The sequence below is a fragment of the Phycodurus eques genome, chromosome 7, assembly GCF_024500275.1.
Source record: "Phycodurus eques isolate BA_2022a chromosome 7, UOR_Pequ_1.1, whole genome shotgun sequence".
Taxonomy (NCBI): Eukaryota; Metazoa; Chordata; class Actinopteri; order Syngnathiformes; family Syngnathidae; genus Phycodurus; species Phycodurus eques.
In genome coordinates, this window is record NC_084531.1 from 29,205,978 (window position 1) to 29,226,487 (window position 20,510).

The 20,510-nt window shown below is 42.8% G+C and overlaps 1 protein-coding gene across 2 annotated transcripts in view; it reads left to right on the forward strand.

Annotated features, from left to right (window-relative positions):
* The window catches only part of robo2 (roundabout, axon guidance receptor, homolog 2 (Drosophila)), a 198,437-nt gene that overhangs the window by 125,558 nt on the left and 52,369 nt on the right, over window positions 1–20,510 (forward strand). For both annotated transcript variants that reach the window (XM_061681079.1, XM_061681078.1), the window contains exons 3-8: window positions 4,829–4,986; window positions 5,065–5,185; window positions 6,456–6,594; window positions 12,869–13,005; window positions 18,020–18,144; window positions 20,245–20,416. In XM_061681079.1, coding sequence (XP_061537063.1) covers window positions 4,829–4,986; window positions 5,065–5,185; window positions 6,456–6,594; window positions 12,869–13,005; window positions 18,020–18,144; window positions 20,245–20,416 — 852 coding nt within the window. The remainder of the gene's footprint in view (window positions 1–4,828; window positions 4,987–5,064; window positions 5,186–6,455; window positions 6,595–12,868; window positions 13,006–18,019; window positions 18,145–20,244; window positions 20,417–20,510) is intronic.

The following is a 20,510-nucleotide window of genomic DNA, read 5'->3' on the forward strand; positions in this document are numbered from 1 at the left end:
TTGTGTTTAAAGCCTGGCTAAGTGTTTCAAACAAGTATTACTGTTCCAAATTTGGGGTTGGAGCCAAAATTAGGGTTTCAAATTTCAGTCTTAAGTCAGAGTTTGTGTTGAAGTTTACATTTTCCAGTATCGTTTGCTGCCATTTGTAGCTTCTGTCAGCACGTCCCAATGCTTTTGTCCGTAAAATCCTATGATCATTTCCTAATGATGTGGAAAATGTGTTAAACTAAATAACACATGCGTGGGAGTCTACTTTGGGCAATTTTGGCAGAGACCCCCACCCGCCCCCCATCCGGCACTTCCCCCGTTTCAGCCGCAACCCTCGGGCTGCTCCGCAGTTCCTCGGGTTCAAGGGAGTTGCTGGCGAGCCAAGCGGAGGAGCTGCACTTGTGCTCTGCACTCTTCAAAGCAGCCCACTCCTCTCATATTTGCCCAGTAAATAAATAAAAGTACAGGGAGATTAGTCCTTCTCAAAAAGCGGTCCTGTTTAGCCCGCAGCTCGATCCGCTTGCCAACAGAGTGTAGGGGGTGTAAATGGAACAAAATATATAAATATTTATAAGCGAGACAGCAGAGTTTGGGTTGGCGGTGGTGGTCGGGGGCCGGGGGGTCTCCTGGAACTCGGCAGGAGGCGAGGTGTTGTTGGGAGTGTTTCACGGGGCGGATAGAAATGCAATTATCGTCGATCCAGGTCTGGGTGCCTGCGGGGCCACCGAGCGGGAGCGAGAGTTCACTCTCCCGATATCAAATACGCGCTCGCCCATCAGTCGGTTGACTTTGTTCTTTTGAAGCAAAAGCATTGAGTCAAGCGCCTCCCGAACGCTGACAAGTGCCACTGCAGGGAAAGTGCGCCCCTAGTGGCGGTTGCACACAAAGCAGTGAAACTATACATGGGATTGGTGGTGATGACTTTGGCGCTGGGATATTTTTGGGGATGCTTCCACACCGGCACCTGGGTTAAGGTTTCAAATTAGGGTTTCAAATAACGGTGAGGGTTCCAAGTTGGGATTTCAACTCAGCTTTAGGGTTTCAAATCGGGGTTTGAAGCTTGGGTGAGGGTTTCAAATTTGAGTTTGACGCCTGGGTTAGTGTTTAAATTTAGGGTTTAAAGTTAGGTTTAGGGTTTCAAATTAGTTTTTCAAGTCCAAGTTAGGGTTCCAAGTCAGTTGTGGCTCCAAATCAGGGTTCATGTTTTAAGCCCGGTTCACAAGGGTGAGACGTTAAAATTAGGGTGCCAAACCAGAATTTCAAGTTAGAGTTAGGGTTTCAAACTGGGGTTTGAGGCCTGTGTTTCGTCTTGAAATTAGCCTTTCAAATTGGGGTTTCGAGGTTGACTCTGTATTTGAAATCGTTGTTTGAAGCAAGGATGAGGCTTCCAAATGAGGATTGTAAAACAAGGTTATGGTTTCAAATTTTCATTTGAAACCTATGGGTTTAGGCTTTGAAAATGGGGTTTCAAGGCTGGGTTAATCTTTCACATTAGGGTTTGAAGAAGCCATTAGGATTCTGAATTAGCGTTGGATGCCAAAATGAGGGTTTCTAACTTGGGTTGAAAGCCATGTTTAGAGTTTTAAATCAATATTTCATTGGTTGTTGGTTTTATTGCGAGGATTTGGATGCAGATGAGAATATATTTGATTCGATTAGCGTTCAATCATCCACCTAATGTGAGTTTCTGACTCAACTCCCTCAGGTGCCATCAGGACTGAACGGAGGGGAACAATTAAACGCAAACAACATTGTGTGTGTGGCACAAACCAGGCCATGCTTTTAACCATCGGGGTTCATCTGTGGCTAAAGCAAACAAAGGGGGGGCAAGGCTGGGGAGGGGGGGGGGGGGGCAACATACGGGAGTAGGGGGTGGTCTTCATATAATTACCTCACAAATCCTGCACGGGAGACACGGAAACACGCTCGCTACCTTCTGTATCTTGTGTCAAGTGCCTCCATTTGCATTCACATCACACAAAAGTCCCACTCTGTACCCCGTCATAATTGGCTTGAAAGCTTCCCCTTGCCCCCCCCCACCCCCACCGCCCACGCCCCCCACCCCCACAAAGAGAGCGAGCATATCTCCGCGGCGAGGCTAAGAAGGGCACGGCGGCCCCTCTTATAATCCCGCCGACAACCATCCCTTCGGAATCTACATAAGGACCTGTGGCCACCCCTTCATTTAGTCCTCCTCGAGCATCTTCAAACGTCCTCCAACAAGCTTATGGGCCTCTTCAGCCGTCAGAGGCGCGTGGATGCCCAATTGGGATTTCTCAAAGTGTCATTCGTGGAATTATATTCATGGGGGGTTTCAGTGTGGCCCCCTCAGTGAGACTTTGGATTGTTTTAATTATTCATCTGACCCTGGTTTGGCTTTCATATTAAGGATGCAAGCAAGGGTTCAGGTTTCAATTTTGGATTTGAAGCCAAGGTTTACGTTCCAAGCGAGAGTTGGGGTTCAAAGTGAGGTTTTAAATCAGAGTTGGTGTTTCAAAGGAGGGGTTCAAACCTGGGTTAGGGTTTCAGATTAGGGGCTTCAAGGCAAGGTTAGGCTTTACAGTGGACCCCCGCATATTCGTGGTCCGCCACCCGCTGATTCACCTATTCACAGATTTAAAAAAAAAAGAAAATTCAAATGTTTTCCCAATTTTCTTTTAATTGAATTAGATTTTTTTGTATAATTATATGTATATATATATATATATATATATATTTGTAATATATAATTATTATAATTTAATATGTTAATTAAATATATTTTAATATATATTGTTAATTTAATATAATATAGTTATGTATATTGGGTGTCAGTTATTTGCGGAGTTTCGCTATTCGCTGCTGGATAATGTTTCAAATGAAAGATTATCAACCTTTGAAACCTCAACCATGGTTTCACATTAGGGCTTTAAAACAAGGTTAGGTTTTCTAATTAGGCTTTCAAATTATGCTTTAAAGCTCAACGGTTAGAGTCTTCAACTAGATTTTCAAATTGAAACGAGGTTCTCAAATCAGGATTAGAGTTTGAAGTGACATTTTAAAGTCTGATTTAAGGGTTTAAAACAAGGGTGAGGGTTTAAGTTCGTATTCGAAATCAGGTTCAGGGTTTAGAATTAGAATTTCAAGTCAGGTTTATGGTTTCAAGTCAAGGTTAGGAGTTCAAATTAACGGTTCAAGCCAGATTTAAGTGCTCACACAAGGGTAAGGTTTTCAATTTAGTCTTTTAAACCAGGATTATGGTCTAAAATTATAGTTTGAAGCCTGACTGACGGTTTCACGTCAGCATTGGGGTTTCTTATATATGTTTGAAGTTATGTTTAGGGTTTGAAACTAGGGTTACAATTTAAGGTGAGAGTTTCAAGTTAAAGAGATTCAAGCCAAGGTCAAAATTTAAAATCAGGGTTCGAAACCTTGGTTAGGCTTTTAAGACCCTTGCATGCATTTGTTTGTATTCTTTTTCTTGAAAACAGGTCAATTTGACCTCGAATGTAAGAGTTGAAAGCGCCTTCATCTGAGGATTTCACTTCCTGCTTAATTCGCATTGTGTGCACGTGTGTGCGCGCACATGCGTGTACTTGTGTGTATGCATGCGCACGTACTGTATGTGTGACGGCCATGTTTGATGATGAGCGTCTGGTGTGGCTCTCGAGCGTGATGAAAGGCCGACATGAGGGCGATTCGACGCGAGCCTCCCCTTTATGCCTCAGACGTGCCGTGTTTTTTTGTTTTTTTTTGTAGCTTCACCACGAGTGTGTGTGTATGTGGAGGTGAGGGGGGCTTCATGTGTGTGCAGGCCCCTTGTTAAGCCTCACACGTGAATGACACCCAGCTTCAGGGCATTCCGTCTGTGTTTGTTCTGCTCCCTCCGCCGGGACCCCCATTAGCACCAATTAGCATCCCGTGCGCTCGCCTAGTCCTGTTTAAGTCGCTTGGCTTTTAGCGGCTAACGCTACAGTAAGGCGCTTGAGAAATGATCGATTCCTGGGCGAACAATTGTGAATTTATGAATTGATTTCATTTATGGAATAGTAAATGAGAGAATGCAGACTGTCAGTGTCACACATACAGTAAGAAGAGTGCTGTTGTGCGAGTAATATTGGTTGATCGACGTGTGTGTGATAACACTGGGATGGAACTTGATGCTAATGTTTATCACTGTACTAACATTATTACGTACTGTATGTGTTGAATACACACAATTGGAACGCTTCTGTTGACTTTTTGCAATGACAAAATGCAAATCGTTAGCCTGACAGCATAATTAGCTGTCACTTTGGTCATGTTCATTTGCAAAAGTTGAATCAAGGCAACTGGACTCTTTTTGTTTGTTCAATTTGTTGTGCTTTTTTTTGTTTTCCAAAAACATTCCAAAATGACGAAAGCAATTACGCTTTTAGGCTGACGAAATTAGTGTTTCAAGCCAGGGTTAAGGTTTAAATTTGGGGTTCGAAGCCAGATTTGGGTTCTCAAATTGGAGTTCCAAGTCAGGGTAACAGTTTCAAACTTGGTTTTCACACCGGTTTTCAAGTCAGGGTTAAGGTTTCAAATTCAGATTTCAAATCAGGTTTGATTGTAAAACTGAATTTCCCTTCTGGTACTGACAAAATATTCTGAATCCGAACCTGAGGTTTAGGGTTCAAAGTCAGGCTTACCCTAAAATTGCTTCATTTATTTGTGTGTAATAAAGACTGATGGGGCCTGACGCACACATTCATCTGAATTACTAACATGGTCAGTCTTACCGAAAAAGCAGTGGCTTCTGATAAGTCAACTTGACAAATATTTGTACACTTCCGCTAGCCACATATCTCAAGATTCTCTTTTTCCGCCTCCCGTTTAGTGCTGCGAGACGACTTCCGGCAGAACCCGAGCGACGTGGTGGTGGCGGCGGGCGAGCCGGCCATCCTGGAGTGCGTTCCTCCCAGAGGTCACCCCGAACCCACCATCTACTGGAAAAAGGACAAAGTGCGCATTGAAGACAGGGACGACAGAGTCACGGTGAGTGGACAAACTCAACCAAAGGAAACATCTGTGAACTATAACAAAAGTGCGGAAAACAAACTGTTTATACTTCAGATACGTGGAGGGAAGCTGATGATCTCCAACACCAAAAAAAGCGACGCTGGCATGTACATTTGTGTGGGCACCAACATGGTGGGAGAACGGGACAGCGAAACGGCACAGGTCACCGTGTTTGGTAAGATTCGTTTCCACCCGCGGCGCTCTCCCTCTGTATGCCACAAAATTAGGCACGCCTGCAACATCTGATACATCCTTGACGCTAAGTTATACCGTGACGTAAAGGCGTCGAATCAGGATTTCCAACGATATATCACACAACACTAGTTGGTAATAGTAACCCTCCTGTTATGTTGCGGGTCAAACAGACCCATTTAAGTTAAATGTAGTTTCTTCAGTGTGAAACTTCTGCTTGGCTTAGTAAGTGTAAATCAAAGTGCACAATGAAAATGGTTCATTTCACACATTTCCAATCACATGGTGAGTAATGGACTTTAAAATAACAGATATTGATGTAATTCCATTTCTGATACTTTTTGAATAATAAAACATACATGAGTCTCACTGACCCATGGAATTATTGCTTTTTTTGAGAAACGAACGTAACAGGAGGTTGAAAATGACTCACTGCGTGTGCTAGTTTAAGGGATTGCACAGAAACATCTTTTTCTGACACTTTTGGATAAAGAAACATGCCTGGGTCAAATTGACCCGAGAATATTTTGGCTTTTCCTGAGAAACAAACAAAACAGCAGGTTTAAAATGCATTAGTTATTTTGTTAGTTGTCAAGGTTACACAGAACAAAAATGTTTCTGACACTTTCTGGTTAATTAAACATAAGTTGGGCCAAATTGACACGGGAATAGTTTGGCTTTTACCCAGAAACAAATGAAACAGGAGGGTTAAAATGAAGTAATTCCTTTGTTAGTTATCAAGGTTACACAGGAAAAAAAATGTTTCTGACACTTTCTGGTTGATTAAACATAACCCGGGTCAAATTGACCCAGGACCAACATTGCTGTTCCGGAGAAACAGACGTAACAGGAGGGTTCTAAAGGGAATGAATAATTTGTGTTTGTTTATTAGCGAGGAGGTTAGTTTGTGGTTAATGTCACAAACGGTGATCAATCTTCTATTGGGTGTAAAATCTTTTACATTTTTTTTAAATGTCAAGAATTGAACAAATGTACTGTAAAGTAAAACAGTGGGCGAAATGTGTTTTTCTTTTCTTTTTTTTCATGCATATGCTGTATATTTATCATGATTTTGACTAAACATGCAGCAGGTCACATTGCCCCAAGAACATTTTTGATGTACCGACGACGCAAACATGACGACAGGAGGTTTAATGTTCACAATTAGCTGTAGTACGTAGGCTAGCTGTAGAAATGAGTGTGTCATTTCAATCGGAAAAGACCGCATCCGCTTTTTTTTCCTCCGCTGGCAGAGCGACCGACCTTCCTCCGCCGGCCCATCAACCAGGTGGTGCTGGAGGACGAGATGGTGGAGTTCCGCTGCCAGGTGCAGGGAGACCCCCAGCCCAACGTGCGCTGGAGGAGGGACGACGTCGACGTTCCTCGCGGGAGGTGAGCCGACCTGTGACGCGCAAAGTAGCAAACACCCACAGCAAGGGAAAAGAGAGGAAAATGGGATTCCAATTCTGCCATATTAGGAAAAAAAAAAAGTCATATCATTGAAATGAACATCAGAGTTTGACGACAAGCTCCGCCCACATTAGCCGGCATAGGCAAAAAAGGCGTGGCAGTTTAGCGTCGCCCATCTGTTTCGTATACTTGCTTCCTACTGGACGACATTTTACAACAATTATGAGTCGTGCAATTTGCCCCAAATGGCTGACTTGCTGTTCAATATTTGGCTTGGGCGTGCGTCCTTTTATGACGACAATGTTCCGATTGTTTGCTGGATTTGGTGTCAGGGGCTGATTTATTTATATTTTATATTTTTTTTCAAATTTTCCAGTAGGCTCCACTGAGTGACTTTTGAAGGGTCACGCCTTAAAATCCATACATTTTCTCAGTTCCCGTGACTTGTACCTGCTTGCTGCAGTTGCGTGCGAGTCCCTGCGACTAAACTTCAAACAGCAGCGTCATTGTCAGAAGTGGAGATGACATCATCCTCAAGGCTAAAGAGTGGGCGGCGTGTTTGCGTTCGATAAGGTTTTTGTTTTGTTTGTTTGGTTTTTTTTTTTTTCCCGCTCTCCGCTGGGATGTTTTTTGTGCACCGTGCCAAAGCAAACACAGAAGAAAAAAAAATGTTTTATACCAGTCGTTGAAAGGCAGCTGGCTCTGCAAATGAGTCCATAGAGGAGCATGAGTGTCCTTTTTCTTTCTAAAACCAAAAAAACCTGAACCACATGAAACAATCATCACGGCCATCTACATTAGAGTGAAACCTCCAACGTTCAACATGATTCACGGCGGACTCCCATAAGAAGTCAGTGAGGTTGATATAATCGGTTCCCGGGTCGAACTGTCGCCATCGTTAAACTGTCATTAACCGTGCTAAAAAGGCAAATGTTTTCAGTTAGAGTTTAACAGTCTTAACACGCTATTGCAAAATTTGATAGTAAAATGTGTGTGGGGGGGGCTAAAACTTCCAGGTGGGGGTATTCATTTTCCTATGTTTTTTTTCCTAACATTTAGATGTTAGGACAAAAAATGAAAATATGAATGAATAGGTCAAACTTTTATGACAAATAAAACTGCGTGTCAAATGAAAATGTATTTTTTTTCTATGAACTACCGACAACATAAGTGCAGTGTTTTGCTCTTGTGATCATTCAAATTCATTCAGGAAGGCATCGTTTTCTGTTTCCCGCCTCTTTGTTTGCTCTTTCCTGGCCAAATACGACACTGTCCTTCCTAGGACTATGATGAACCGTCGCGAGGAGACGCCGCTTGCCTACTTTGCCATCCGAATCTTTGTGCACGTTCGCGTGGATGCTGGAGCTGAGCAAACAGCGCTTTCATGTTCGCAGTGGCTGCACGACAAACTGGCTCACGCCAGAATGCCACCGGCTGCAGCTCCTTTCACAATCACAGTCTCCTTTTTTTTTTTTTTTTTTTTGCAATATGATCCAAATATAACGGGCCAGTTGCTGCAATATAATAAGAACCCCACCGAGGATAGTAGGCCTGCGCGCACGCATGCAGAAACAATTAAAACGGCAATCTGGCGCACGACAGGGAAAAGATCCATAAAAGGCAAATGAAGTTGTCAAGTCATAACAGATGCTTTATTTCAACGGCCGGCTGATCTTATATATTCCTCGCCGTGTCTCGTTACACCGGCGCGAGCACTGGTATGGGATGGCGGAGAACAAAAAGGGAGGAAAAAAAAAAAACGCTGCACATGTAATATTAATAACACAGCTCAAGTAATAAGATATGACATCTTTTAAGGGTTAATTGTACATCGATACGAGGTGAGATTCTAATCGTCAAACAGCTTTATTGCGGCATGAGTCTCAATAGGCTTCTGGACTTTTATGTTGTTTTTAGCACGCTCGCATAGCCGTCACGCCCGCTTGATTTCAGCGGGAATCGCCCGCAAATAGCACCATTGAATTTGCTCTGCTTTAGCTATCGAATGGATCAGAACCGCTCCCACGAGACAGTGGCGTGCGTTAGCTGCTAGGGCTAGCTGCGACGACCTATTACAGTTTTTAATTCAGGCTAATTTACTTTTATGGTGTAATGAATAGCAGTCCATCACTCGTCTCACGTTACTATATTTACTTAATGTTATGTAATTGTATTATTTTTGCATCTTTATTTTTCATGGTTTATTTCAACATTAATTGATTTGTTTTTTTATCTGATTTAGATTTTTAGGTTTGTTTTAAAAAGTAAAAACTAATCAATTGATTCATTTTTATTATTTGATCTATTTTGGTTTATACATTTTATTATTTGAAGTATTTTGCTTCAGAGTTATTCAATTATATTTGATTCCTTTTATTTATTTTTTGTTTTGTTTGCATCAAAAACATGATTAGTCCATTCGCTCATTAAATTAATGTTTTTAGTTCATTTTGATTTGATTCATTTAAATATTTTATTTGTACAACCTCAACTTTGTTCCACTGCTACAACTCTTTTATTTTGTCAGTTCCAACTCATTGGCAGCAAGTAGAGTTGTTTTTGGGTTGTTGTTTTTTTCCCGTGGCATGGCAGCCCGGAGCAAACTGCATCTTTTATTTATCGACGCTAAAATATGATGAAAATCTACACGACGCGTGAACTTTTGGACCCTGCTGTGAGGCACAGACAAAAAAAATAAAGAAAAAAAAAAACGGGGCACACGAGTCCGCTTCAGAGCTTGCGGAGAGAAGCGAGCGGTTAATGAATTCCCTCTCGTGGGTCGATGGCCGCTCGGACACTTTTGATTTGCTTCGAGGTTAAAGTCCAGGTCGGACGGTCCGCAAGCAAGTCAAAATGAAATGAATTTTGGAGAGTAGCCACATTCTCCAGCTATGAGTCCGAGTTGCCTTCTGCCTCCCACACATCCACAAAACAGATAAGATTTTTTTTCTTTTTTTTGAAAGGCGACATGCTAAGGAAAATTGACTTTTGAAAGGCTTATGCACAAATAATTGTGTCTCTGGAGTCCCTTCCCACACGTCAACTGTGAATCTAAACAACCAAGTAAATCTTTCGTTTCATTTGTATAATATAATCGCACTTGAGTTTCTCCGCCCGTGACTTGGCAGCTACGCTGGGTGAAGATCTAGATTTTCAAGCCCCGTGCGCGATATACTGTTTGAAACATGGAATCGTGTCACACAGCAGATAAGCAGTGTTGTTGGATGCACAGGTTAGCATCAGCTCACAGCGTCAGCTTCTAAGATAAGCGACACGTACTTTGATTGGACGGTGAAGTTGTTAACACGTTGCATGCGGCACATGCACGGATCCGCACATTAGTTGCGTATGAAGTGCTGCATCCACGGGTGAAAATGCTTCTACTGTTTTTCCGCACACGACGTGTGGATGAAGTGCTGCCTCCGCAAATGAAAATGTTCCCTCCCACACACTCCTAGCGCCGACGCCGGTTGTCATGGTAACATAGGCCTTACTCTGCAATGGTTTGACAGTAGAGGCGGCGGGCTGAGTAGGATCTCAAAACAGGCAAATTTCGGCAACGCGAAATAAATAAGAAATCAAATATCATAAATGGGGGGAAAGAAAGATTTACCAAAGACCAATTCTCTGAAATGATGTGAGGAGTTTGGCATGTCAAATTTCCAATCACCTTTTCATCTCTTCTCCACACACATCAGGCACCAAAGTGCTTCTCTTGTCTTGGCACTTGCTTACATTCCCATCACTCCGACATTGATGTGTTGGATGATTGTATACTTTGTGTTTGTGTGTTTGTGTGTGTGTGTGTGTGTGTGTGTACAATAACATCAGAAAAGGAGAGCAAACTCGGCTCAGCTTTGCAACGACATTCCTGCTGTAATCGAAAACAGAATTCTAGGCCAATAAAGAGCTCCTGTTCTCTTGTTGTGGCCACGAGGAGTCTGAGTCCAATTTGGACGACGATGACAAAAAGTTGGCTTTTGATCTCTGGAGGAAAAAGCAAGCAGAAATCAAGCACCAATGAGCGTATCATGTCAAAACGTTCACTTCAATTTAGTGGATGAATGAAAGCTCGAGATTCGAGCTCTTTTGCTCATTCGGCAAATGTGAGCTGACGATGCTTTATTTTTCACCGTGGTGAAAGATTATGACTATTGTTATAAAACAAAATGATTAAATCAAACAAATGACACATTTTATAAAATGTACAATATAGGATACGGTGTATCTATGTAAAAAAAAAAAAAATAGTGTTTTCCAATCAACCACCAAAGTATTTTTATTTTTGTAGTTGTGGGATGAACATTTATATATATTTTTTAAATTCATATGAAAACAATTAAGATAATCCATATTATGTGTATTTCTTTAATTTTAGTATTTTCTTTTAATTACTATTGTTTTCTAAGTGAAGAACAGACATTTTTAAAGTTTTATTACATATTGTGTAAATTTTTTTCAAGTTATTATTTTTGTACAAAATTTTATTTCCCCTCATGATGAGCATTTGTATATTGAGTAATAATTTATAAATAAAGTTATTTAAAAAAAAATTAAAACAAATTTGAATTAATTAACTTTTATTTCATTATTTGTTCACATTTGTAGGTTTCAAAAGAGTCTCCAAAAACTAAAAGGTCAGTTCCGTAAAGATGTTGAGATGGGGTCTTCAGGGGGTCAGTGAAGGTAACCCAAGTTTCAAACAAAGTACTGGAAACAAGACCGCGGATTTGGACAGCTGATGAGCAGTACTGAAGGACAGCATGTAGGAAGAGAAGTTACGAAAGTACAGTAGACTCTAAAACGAGGCACACCAAAAACTAGATGGAAGACTGCGCCAACAAATCTGATCTGCAAGAGAAAGACGTGCATGGAAGGAACACTCTGAACAGGAGAAAGTTAGAGAAAGTTCATACAAAATAGAAACCGGACAGGAAAAGCTGAGAAGAAGAAGAAGAAGCTGGCTTCCCATTAATTGGCTCATCCTATCTGGTTTCTGTCCCCTTTTCCCACATACGCCACCCTTCTGCTCTCCAAAATACATCCACTGTACATTCCCCTCTTGTCTACAACAAAGCATTCAGTCACGACTCAGTCAAATAATCATTATGGCTTCTTAAGTACTTGTGCGCAGAGGTAGAACCGGCAGTAAGCGACCAGGAATGCGCTCCCAATAAAGCGGCCTTTGAACGCTCGCTCCAGAAATGTCACGAATTAGTTTTTTTTCTTTTTTTGAAATGCCACGGATTGACGGGACATATTGAGCCTCTGGTGGCAAGCAGCCATCAGGATTGTGGTACAGCGTACAGTGCACACAGTAGACTTTTAAAAGAATACAGTCGGTCACGCTGGTATGACTACGGGTCATGAAATCCCCCTGCATCGGACAAAAGCAACAATGAACAATATAAATGAAGTCTCCTGTGCTGCGTAACTTGTGAAAACACACATGGATTATTGGGTTTCATAGCATCGTAAGAATCCAAATAAAGCCGTTGGGTGTTAGAAATGGGGGGTGTAGCATTTGTAGCACACAGTACAGTTAAGGTTCAGTACATTAAACATTTCTGGTGGGTTTCCAGTGAGTTAGAAAAAGCCTGAAAATAAAAACTCGCGAGGTGCGTTTCCACCAAACTACAGTTGAGCAGTTTTTTTGTTTGTTTTTCCTTTGTAAACAGTCCCCAAATATGCAAGCTGAACTGTCACACTCGACTGCGCCGTGTTGCTATCACCATCCCGTCTGTGCAACAACTGAACCAACAACAACTGTCATTCTTATCACTCGGTTTATTCTGTTAAATAGTAAAGGCCGTTTGTGGAACCTTTTGTGTTCATTTCAATCCACTTATTATACTAAATGAAAGCCAGCAGATATTTTTCAAGCCGGCACAGCGACCGACTCCCCCTTCCTCCCTCTTCACCACATGCTCATCCTGTCAACAGCTTTAACAACGCAAACATATTTAATTACTGCGGGCGAATTGAAAGCACTTTTGACTTTGTGTGCTTACTGCACGCATTCAGTCAGACCTTGACCGCCGTTCGCTTTATGAAGATGCACCACGTACTCTCTGCGAAAAACACTTCATAAATATTGAACACGTTTGAGGGTTCCGAGCCGACCTCGTTGAATAATTGATCCGCCTCGCAATCTCCATTTGTCAGAATGAGCATGAGGCAGTCGCCAACTTTGGTTGTCCATTTTTTTTTTTTTTTAGGGGGGGAGACCTCACCTTGCATCTGTTTCACCCGACAGGTACGAAATCAAATACGACAAGGACGACTATGTGCTGAGGGTGAAGAAGGCGTCCGTCAACGATGAGGGCACCTTCAGCTGCGTGGCGGAGAACCGCGTGGGCAAGCTGGAGGCCTCCGCCACCCTCACCGTCCGAGGTAACGGAACGTTGTTCCCAGAAAAAACCTTTAGTCTGTTCTAATCCTCTAGTTAGTTAACACCTTGCCTGCGCAGAAACTTTCACTTCCTTTTTCTATTTAGTTCCAGGTATCAAACAAACAGATGTGAGTCCATTAGCATTTGAAGGCTCATTTTTGTGCAGTTTTATAAGCATATCATTGCCTTGCCCCTGGTTTGCCAATTGACAGGGGATTAGCGTTGCAAAATTGTCGCCTGGCAAGAAGCTTTTCCTTCCCTGACAGAAGTTCAGCGCCAGTTTGAGAAGATTTATTGCCATCCGAAGTCAGGTTGCCGCATAATCTTCCGCTTGGAGCCTTTGACTCACCTGAAGTCGTGACAGCTAAAGCTTGATCATTCTCCGAAGGATCCACTGAATCAAGCTTTTGTTGATTCTGAGTTGCAGTGCAGCCTTCTGGATAGACTTTCCCTGGCTTCGCGTGGATGCCAGCTCTAAGAGTTCTGTGTTTTCGTCGAAGCCTTCCACTGCCCGGTTGGTCAAGAACAGATTCTGTTTTCGTAAGTTGTACTATGTGTTGGAGCGGTGTTACAAAGCTTCTCAAACTGGCACCGAACTGCAATCTGGGACGCAAAAAAAACGTCTTGCCAGATGGCAATTTTATAACACGCTCATGTCGTGTCAATTGGCGAGCAAGGGAATGATATCTTTACAAAAACTGCAAAGCCTGAGCTGTCAAATGACTACTGTTTATCCACCACATTAACAATGTCTAGACTGTAGTTCTGATTCATTTGTTTATCGTCACGAAAAAAATGGCTTTTCTTTCAACTATAAGGACATTTATAAGTGACCCAAAACCTTTGAGCGGTAGTATAGATAATGCGCTGGTGTCAAGCCCTCAAAAGCAACACATGTACATCTGCTTCATGTTTCTCTGTAGAATCTGTACCAAAATATCGAATTGTCTTAATATGTTAATAGTTGAGCTAATGATTTTCCTATATACATGTGTAGATAGATAGATAGATAGATAGATAGATAGATAGATAGATAGATAGATAGATAGATAGATAGATAGATAGATAGATAGATAGGTAGGTAGGTAGGTAGGTAGGTAGGTAGGTAGATAGGAAGCATTCTCATACATTGCTCAATATTTGCTGCCAGTTGTGTTTAGACGTGCGACCACAGCAACATTTTTCTTTTCACAGCAGCGCGAAGAAGGTTAATGTCTATTTTTTCACCCATCGCCCCTGTCGCCTACTTGTAGCCTTCACAGGTCAAAACCCAAATGCCGTCACCCGCAAGCCCGCAGAGATGTCGGCAGTCTATGAATCTGTTTAATTATTTACGTTGCCCAGGCGCGCCACTTTGCCCCTCCCTCCTTTCCTCTTCTACGGTTGTCGTCGCCTTCACAATCATCCAGTCACCAGCGAAGCCATTTCACAGTTTACTGGCGCACACCGCCAGTCCCTCACCTGGGGGTTTGCGGGGGTTAATAAAAAGGTCCTGACCATAATTTCCCAGCATTGTCGGCAGTCTCGTTGCCATTAAACCCGGCGTGTTGGAGGTCCCTGTGGAGGAGCGCTTACAAGCGGCACATCGGGGCATGGGTGGTGGGCGGAGGGGTTGTTGGGGCACCCCTGAGCCTTTCTGTAGCCCTTCTCATTTGGAATCTTGGGATTGAAAATTGAAGTAGCAGCACCCCTGGGATTTTTGCACCCCCGTCTGGCTTTTTGCCAACCACCCATAGCGTTGTAGCATTCATTGACGTAGACAGAGAGGGTCCAGCGGCTGTCCAGGGGGCGCTCTGTGTACAGTGAAGCCCCGATATTTATGGTGGCTAGGGACTGAGCCTTGGGTAACCCCAAAAAAGGTTACTAATTGCTTTAGATGCCACAAAATGATTTCAAAATCCTGTTGTTGTTTTTTTTATTGGACAAGGCTATGGCCAAGGCTAAATGAAGCTCCACCCTTCACTTCAACCGAATACCTTGTCACGAATAAGCGATAAAATGGTATCAAAGTCCTCTTTTTGTATTAGACATGGCTTTGGCCTAAGCTCGGAAACATGAATAGTTGAGTTTTTCCCTAAATAGGAGATTATAGTTTTCCCCAAAAATCTGCAAACCTGAATTGACAAATGCTGAACTGCGAATATGCGGGGGTTCACTGTAATGGATTGGGAGCAAAAACTGGACCTTCCCTGTCTTGCTTGGTTTCAATATGTCATTCATTTCTTTGATTTCATTTTTTTGGTTTATGCTTCTGTTTTCTGTGTTTTATTTATTTTTGTTTTTTTCTTGTGTGTGTGTGTGTCCACTCCTCCATTGTCGTTTCTTCAGACGGCCGTGTCGGTAAGTAACCATCCTTCTGATTTGACTCCATCCCGCATGCCTTCTTTGCATCCCAGTGCACCTTTGCGTTTAACACATTTCAATCACATTTCTATATTATTAGAATGGATTTTTTTTTTCATCCCATAGGAAATAATGGAAAGTAGCATTTGGACCTTTGAAGTTTGCTTTCCTGTGTGTCTGGTCTTCCCTCCACCGCCAACAGATGTGACTTGTCATGAATTAAATATGGGGCCAGATCATGTTTTTTTTCTGGAGAGGGGACAGGAAGCAGAATCTCATATCATTAATGTATTCTAAATCAAACCAGGAACAGTTGTCCCTTTAGGTGAGCTGGTAAACTACCCAAATTTTTGCGTCCACCGCGTTTGAGTGACCGATTTTTTTTTCTAGTCCAGGGACTTAAACACCTAAACATGCAGTAATGAGCCAAAAACAAGACCATCTTATCAAACGAGACTCCCCCTACAGTCGAAAAAAGGTGTCATTCACTTCCAAGTTACTGTGTTAAACACAAATGGACTGTTGTTAATTTCTATGTCTGCATTTTTTTCACCCATAAAAAGCTCAAGAAGCTCAATTAATCAATGACCATGCTATATGCTAACAGTCCTCATCTGTGTTATAACACCATGTCTTGAAATGTAGTATGCGACACACCTCTGGAAAGTAACGTTTGAGTCTTTTCTTGATCTTATGAAAGGAAAATAAGGAACATTTGGCTTCTTGCTCCACCTTCAGGTCTTTTGCTAACACAAACCAATGTAGTCAACATGAGCGGCCCGTTAAGATGGCAGGTGGCCTGGCTGGTCCAGCAATATCACAGACCACTATACAATATGCGATCTTGGGTCACAGACGCTATTCAGCATATCACAAGCCAAGTATACCAACCAAATGATTTCTAACTTGTTATCGTAGCTTCAGAATATTACAATTGATGCTTTAAATTATAACTACCTGCTTGTTTTGTCATTTAATTGTAAACCATTATCCATATAAATAGCAAAATATTGACTAGCGCTTATGTGCTGCAAGAAAATGACCAAAAACGTCTTAAAAAGAGCGTGAGAAAGCAGGTTTTTTGATGTGTTTATCGATGTAGTGTGTGGGATGGCGGAAGGCGAGGGCGGCATGGAGGGAGTTGAGTCCCCGCCAGAGCGTGATTTAGGAGCTCAGTATCAGTCCCGGGCTTTGTGAGCCACAAGATATCCGAGCTGCACAAGGCCAAGCGAGAACGCTGTAAATCTGTGGCCATCTGTACCGTTCCCAACTGTGTGTACGTGTGTGTATCTTTTACAAATACACTCCCCCTAACACGCACACAAAAGTACACACGCAGATAGACACACCGATGCAGGGATTACACGGGAAAAGCTGCCAAATGGGACCAAGTTGGGTCTTACTGGAACCAGCTGGCTTGTCAGACTTGAGAATTTATATAAAGGAGAAACAGGGGAGGGGGACACAATGTTGCAGTGCATCAATTGTCTACTATAGCTACTACCCATAGCACTGTAGACAATTTAGTAGGTTGTACAAAATGATAAGCTTTAGAATCGGTACCACCCCCCAAAAAAAAAAAAATTAAATTAAATTAAAATATCATGGTTCGGTACGCACCTTAGTTTTAAAGTTATAGTTGACATGTGGTCCAGTCAGATGAGAAAAAAAGTGTATATTTTTTGCAAACAGGGAAAAGATTCATTTACATTTATACAAAATAAATAAATAAATAAAATGGCAAACCGCTAGCAATACACTTCCAATCAAGGAAAGAATCTCGACAAATAACAGCAACTGTGCCAGTCGCAGTAACAAATATTGAAGCATCTATAACAGCTTTAGTGTATCTATTCAAGAAAATGCAACAATCAAAAGTTTGTCTTCTTTTTAGGAAACAAACAATGCAGACTAGTGTAACAGTAATGCTAATGCTGAGCTTGCTAGCACCTTCCTTAGCAACGGCGGGAACAGTTTGAATTATGACTTGACGTACTGCCAAAAGCACATCGCTAGCCATGACGTCCACTGTCCAGATGCTGGGCTGCATTGTGTTTGTTAACAGCGTGAGACAGTTTACATTTCCTTTCCCTTGCCTTATGTGTCGAATTTTCGACCGGGGTAGCTCATCTCTCCGCTTGCTTTATTACGGAACGGCCTCTGTCAAGTTGTCAGCCGCGAGACATCTCACTCGGGCCCGACCGGCGGTGCGTTACGCCGGCTTTGGCATCAGTCTGACGGAGACGGCCGGTATCGACCGCGGCGGCTTTTCAGCCATTCGGTTCCAAACTTTGACAATTGACTTTTCAGGCTTGTAACCAGATTTGATGGCGAGGCGCAGCAAACATCTGCCTCTCGCTCCCTTTTCAACGACTCGGAGCGAACACGTTTAACCCTCTGTTTGTAGTCATGTGCTGTCTCAGGTGTTATTAGTGCTTCCCCTCTGTGATTGTCAATGTGACTGCCATTCATTCTTTGGATGAATGGCCGGCCTGGTTACCACGGCGATCATAGTTGGCGTTCAAAACAAAACCTGGAGCTCGGCTTCATGGATTTTGGTTTGACAGTGCGGTTTACTGCTTGTCTTTGCTCGAAAAATTCCAGTAACCCACCACCCTGATGTTTGACTTCGCTCGTAGTCGATCGTACTAACGATGGCATTTTTTATTTCAGCTGCCCCGCAGTTCGTCATCCGTCCCAGGGACCAGATCGTGGCCCAAGGACGCACTGCCACTTTTCCGTGCGAGACCAAAGGCAACCCTCAGCCTGCAGTATTTTGGCAGAAGGAAGGAAGTCAGGTAAGAGCATAAAATCTCACACACTAGGTGTTTCCACCTAGCCGTAGAGTACAGTTCAGTTCAGTTAACCGTGGTACCTTTAAGATCAGGTAAACCATAATCGTACTATAGAAGGGATGGAAGCCACCCCAAGGAAGGGGAACTGAAAAAATGTAATGTTTATTTCACATATTTTGGACATTTTGAAAAATATTTAATATTTAAATTTGGCTAGAAAAATCAATAATCTGTCCAAGTCAAATCCGTTCTGAACTGCGATACAGTTGAGTTCTGCTCGGCAGTGTTCGGATCAGGCAAACCCTGATCAGGATTACGTTTTTACCGTGGCTGCATTCCATCATACATTCCAACACAAAGGAAGGCCAACAAGACTTCACCTCAGCGAACAGGTGGAGGTTCGGTTTGGCTATTTTGGGACCTTTTACGATAGAAATTTGATAAAATGCAGACTATACCATACCAAACGGAATTGAAACACACTGTACCGCTGAGTTAAAATTTTTTGGGAATCTTCTGGGGTCCTAGTTGCCAAGGCTCGGTGCTGGTACACAGGATCTTCTGTCTGTTGGTTGGTTGCCAACTTGGTACATCATTTTGCTATTATTTTGCTCAAAAACTAAATAACTGTTTGCAACGTGTACCGTACCAAAACTGAACTGAACCGTACCACTCAGTAACAGTGGAAATTGACGCCAAGGAAAGATGTCAAAAGAAAACCCTCATTTCAAATCCATATGTTAAAACTCAAGAATCTGTGGGTGGGAATTGTGTACCGTTCAAACTGGGCTGAACTGTACTGCTTTGTGCAAAAGCCGAGTGATTTTGATACACTATTTCCCTTTCCATTGTCAGACATTTTAAAGGGCACCAAAATAACGGATCCTAACTGTAACTTGCTGGGACCCCGCCATTTAGGGTTCTTGTTGCTGTGATATAGCTCTGGGTAGGCCGGAGCTCCTGTCTGTTGATTGGTTGCCCGAGAATCGTGGTCCTATCATGTCATGCCGTGGAACTGACTGAATCTAACTGTAATGTAGAACCATAACTCTAAAATGCAGTACTTTGGATTTTCTGCCCTGACCGATCTTCACAGTTCACTTCGTCATCAGTACCTTTACTACAGATGCGCCTTTTTTGGCACACCCGGCGTCGTCGTGCCTGGCGGAGTGCTAATCGCTTTTCCCCGTGACCCATCGCGCTGATAAGAACGATCCCATCTCTCACTGGAGCAGTTAAGCCATTCAAATACCTGGGAGTCCTCGCAACACTCGACAACAGCGGCAATTAGGAGCCGGTTGGGGCTTGTCGATGAGCCCGGTGATATGAATCAGCCGTGGCTACGCTTCAAATACACACACACACACAGATTCACGCACTTGCATGTAGCCTGCAGGCCATCAAAGTATTCCTCAGAAGAAGTACGTGTTGTCACTAGTTGGCGTGATGTTTGCCACTTAACCCCCCCGACATTGACTCCCAAGCAAATTAACATTTTTGGGCGAGTGTCTTACTGCGACCGTTGAACTCTGGGGGAGTCGAGCGACTTCTGCCGAGGTGCGATGGTAATTATTAACTGGGAAACCTCTTAACCTAATTGATTAGAATAAGTGACAGAAAATTGCGTTTTTTCCCCACCTTCTCCCTCTCGAGGCTAATGAAGTGTTAAACGCTCATGTGCTAGGGATATACTAATTTGTGAAATGTATCATTTCGGTTGTTGTTCATTTGTCGCATTCAAGCGATTTGCTGGAATTAAACCTAATGCGTTTGCCCTCCACCACTAAAGATAATACGCTCAAATAGAAGTAATATGTAAATTATTTGACGGAGACAAGTGTTTTTCTTTCACAACTTAAAACAGTTGCCAGGTGTTTTAAAAAAGTTAGCTGACAGTGTTCTATCGACCAGTTGAGGGTGTACCCTGACTCTCACCCAAAAGTCAGTTGGGGATAAGAGCTACCAAGTCATGGGTGATGAAAGTCCGTTTCCGTATTTTCGGAAATAGGCAGATGAGACAATTGGTATTTGGTTCTTTTTTAAAATATTTTTTTTGAGGTGGCTTCCATTGACTAATTTGGCAATGTGCTCATCTTCCCGCAGAATTTGCTGTTCCCCAACCAGCCGCAGCAGCCCAACAGCCGCTTCTCGGTGTCGCCCGGCGGCGCCCTCACCATCGCCTCGGTGCAGCGGGCCGACGCCGGCTACTACATCTGCCAGGCGCTGACCGTCGCTGGCAGCATCCTGGCCAAGGCGCAGCTAGAGGTCACAGATGGTAAAGCCCCATTTAACGGCAATTCCTCATCCAGTGTTAATGTTAATAAAGCCCACCGGGGACTCATTCGAAAACTTTACAACTGAAATAAACT